The following is a 3,506-nucleotide window of genomic DNA, read 5'->3' as shown; positions in this document are numbered from 1 at the left end:
TTACAGTAATTTTATAAAGAATTAGATCCAGTCTACATTTACAGTAATTTTATAAAGAATTAGATCCAGTCCACATTTACAGTAATTTTATAAAGAATTAGATCCAGTCTACATTTACAGTAATTTTGTAAAGAATACAGTCCAGTTTATATTTACTATAAATGTTTAAAAAGAATTAGATCCAGTTTATATTTACAATATGTGTTTAAAAAGAATACAGTCCAGTTTATATTTACTATAAATGTTTAAAAAGAATGCAGTCCAGTTTATATTTACTATAAATGTTTAAAAAGAATTAGATCCAGTTTATATTTACAATATGTGTTTAAAAAGAATATCATCCAATCTATTATTACCATACACGGTGGGTGTTGCTGACTGTGAGGAGGATGTTGCTGGTTTACAAAAGAATTTAGATTATTTGGTGAGTTGGGCAAATAAATAGCAGCTGGCTTTTAATTACAATAAATGCAAAGGAATGCATGAGGGATATCACATTTTGAATTATGTGAATAATTTTGATACAATAACCTTAACAGTGTTATGGAAGAAAAAGATCTTGGTGTTCTAGTTGATCAGTCTTTTAAACCATCTAAGCACTGGTGCTGTTGCTAGTGGCAGGGTAAATAGGAATTTAGTTTGTGTTATAGAAATACTGAATACAATTCTAAAGAGGTTATAATGTCAGCGTATATGAACTTAATTGGTTAGGCCACATTTGGAGTACTGTGTTCAGTCTTAGGTTTCTTACTTTAGAAAAGGCATTGAATTGTTGGAAAGAGTTCAGAAGTGGGTTACTAGAATAATACCCGGAATGGTCCTACCCTGCAATAACTTATATCCCAATAAATACTAAAATAGATGAGGCATCAACATTATCAATTCTTTTAAGAATCTTAAACACCTCAATCAGATTACCTCTAACTCTTATTTTATCAAGAAAAAACTAATTTAGAGATCTTAATTTGTATGACAACCTTTGTTATCTCAGCTATGACAGCTTTATTTTTCTAATAGGCTTGTTGGTCTTCAGAATGGATTGCCTTCAGATGTGATAGATACACAGATGTTAATTAAAACGAGGTTTAGGGAAAGCTTGATAAATATTTGAACGATAAGGGCTAGCTTTGAGTTTTTTTAGTGCTTAATTCAATTTCATAAATAGGACAGTCCAGGTGGACCAAAATGTCTCTTGTTGTCCTTTAATGTTATGTTATGTTTACTATATATGTTTAAAAACAAGAACATTCATTCTGTACTTACCATACATGTTCGAGAGTTTTCACCGATAAAAGAATCCCTCAGTACCTGAGTTAATTTACTTGCTCGGAAAGGTAGATGAGTTCCTCGACGACCTAACGCTCGAATGCATTCCTAAGTAATAATTAAAAAGAGAGCTGTTAAAATGTACAATTAAAAAAATATTTCAACAAGTATTATTAAAAGATGAAAAAATACACAAAAAACATAATGGGTGGTTCAAAACAGAACTGCAGAATATATATATCAAAGAAATTAATTTCCTGTAATACTATTTATTCAGATAAAAGATTATAAACATAAGCTTAAATGAGAATAAAACAGATCATTCCAAGAGAAAAAAAAAGCTCAGTCACTAATAACACAAAGAAAACTGTTACATTTACTGTACACCAGAGTCCTGCTACTTTTCAATGACTCTGTTTATTATATAAGTAAATAGCTATACAAAACTTAAGTCCTTCATACCACGAATACATACAGGCATCATTAAGACAACGTTACAATGGATTCTAGTAATCATACTGATATTTTGTGACACTCTTTTATGGAATGAGTATTAGCATAACAAGAAACTCTGAACAGTTATACTCTTGAACCAGGTTTGTAGGGGTCCTTGTATTGGAAAAGGAATGTTAATTATAATTCTGAATTTGCTACATGAAATGTAGAAAGCTCTGACTAAAATGTAGAAGTCTGTTGCACACTAAAAGTCAGATTTCTGTGAATTGATAATATCAGTCTGAATGCACGATGATGTTCATGTGAAGAAGAAAAATACTTCTGTCCATAGTAAAGTTTGTGTGCATAGCCTCAAGTACCTCTAACATTCATATCTACAGTTTTTTCAGTATCCTTGTATAATGTATCTGGTACTTACCCTCTTCTACCATCAGATGTTGCTAAATCAGAAATGTAGGGTAAACTGAATAGTTAGTAATACATGACAAGAAATACATAACACCATGTTGAATAGCACTAGGTAAAAGGTCGTGGCATTTTCACTTTGTCCCTCACCTATGCACATAGAGTTAATCTATCATTTTCACATGTTGGTTGCCTAACCAGTCAGGGTTACATCAAATATAAAAACTTTAAATGTTTCTGGTTAAAAAAGCCATAAAGATAAAAACAAAAAAAAAACAGTTCTATCCTCTCAAAAACATAAATACATGAAATAATATATTCATATATACATATAATACACAAAATCATGGCTCATCATCAAAGATATTTTCCAAGTTTGTTCAAATGAATCTTACTATTTTCATATCTGGTATTTAATAGTTGAAGTTGTTTCGTGTGTTTATACCTTGCCTGTAAAAATATTAATTCAATAATGTTTTGAAACACTACATGTGTAATTGTATCCTTTCTTCAACAAATAAATTGTCAAGTAATCATTTGTTTGTCTGAAGTTAAGCACATGGCTACACAATGGGCTATCTGTGTTCTGCCCACCACGGGTATCGGAACCCGGTTTCTAGCGTTGTAAGTCCGCGGACATACTGCTGTGCCACTAGAGGGCCTCAGGTAATCGAGAGTGGTGCACTAGTATATCTAGGAACATTAAGACTTTCTCTCTTTTCACCATTAAAGCCCTGTCAGTTTATGTAGTACAAAACATTATATGTTATTAAATCTCAAGTTGTACAATGTTTGGAATTTCTGCATTTTTATTCTATGGAGCCCCTAGTGTACACGATATGTACTTGAACCAAAATCTCTGTTGGTGTGAACTATGTTCTGTGCACACAGATTCAGCAAGTTTTAACTTACAGAAAAGATAATTGCAAAAACTTGTGTGTGTTAATTCTTGACATCATCACACATCCAACCTTTGTTGGTACTAACCCTGATTATGCAAGGTTGCTACAATAATATGAATTTTGGTGCTCTTGAGAACAATTATCGATATAATATATATCAAAAGTTCAGAATGTCCCCCTAGAGGCTTTCTTAGCCATTTTAAGTTCTTAAGATGCCATCTCTTTCTTTTGAACCAAGATTTCAAAGAGGTAGGTTGTGTCTTTAGTCTGCTTAAAATTTCATATTTTTTTAGACCGAAATGCAGCTTAGTTACTAAGCTTGATAAATTATAGTGGAATTCTGTGGTATTGATGTAGTAATTTAATTAAATTTAAATAATATAATTTAATTAAAATTATATATATATAAAACCTAAAAAATTATTTTGTTTCATATCCTTCACGTGCAAAATTTTAAAAGGCTTAGCAATCTACGTC

At 31.2% G+C, this 3,506-nt stretch overlaps 1 protein-coding gene across 3 annotated transcripts in view; it reads right to left on the bottom strand.

Annotated features, from left to right (window-relative positions):
- The window catches only part of LOC106457336 (kinesin-like protein KIF2A), a 58,666-nt gene that overhangs the window by 17,501 nt on the left and 37,659 nt on the right, over positions 1–3,506 (bottom strand). For all 3 annotated transcript variants that reach the window (XM_022383215.1, XM_013916738.2, XM_022383216.1), the window contains exon 16: positions 1,264–1,374. In XM_022383215.1, the coding sequence (XP_022238923.1) occupies positions 1,264–1,374 (111 nt within the window). The remainder of the gene's footprint in view (positions 1–1,263; positions 1,375–3,506) is intronic.

Source organism: Limulus polyphemus, unplaced genomic scaffold, assembly GCF_000517525.1.
Source record: "Limulus polyphemus unplaced genomic scaffold, Limulus_polyphemus-2.1.2 Scaffold318, whole genome shotgun sequence".
In the NCBI taxonomy this organism is placed as follows: Eukaryota; Metazoa; Arthropoda; class Merostomata; order Xiphosura; family Limulidae; genus Limulus; species Limulus polyphemus.
This window is presented reverse-complemented; position numbering and strand designations above follow the sequence as displayed.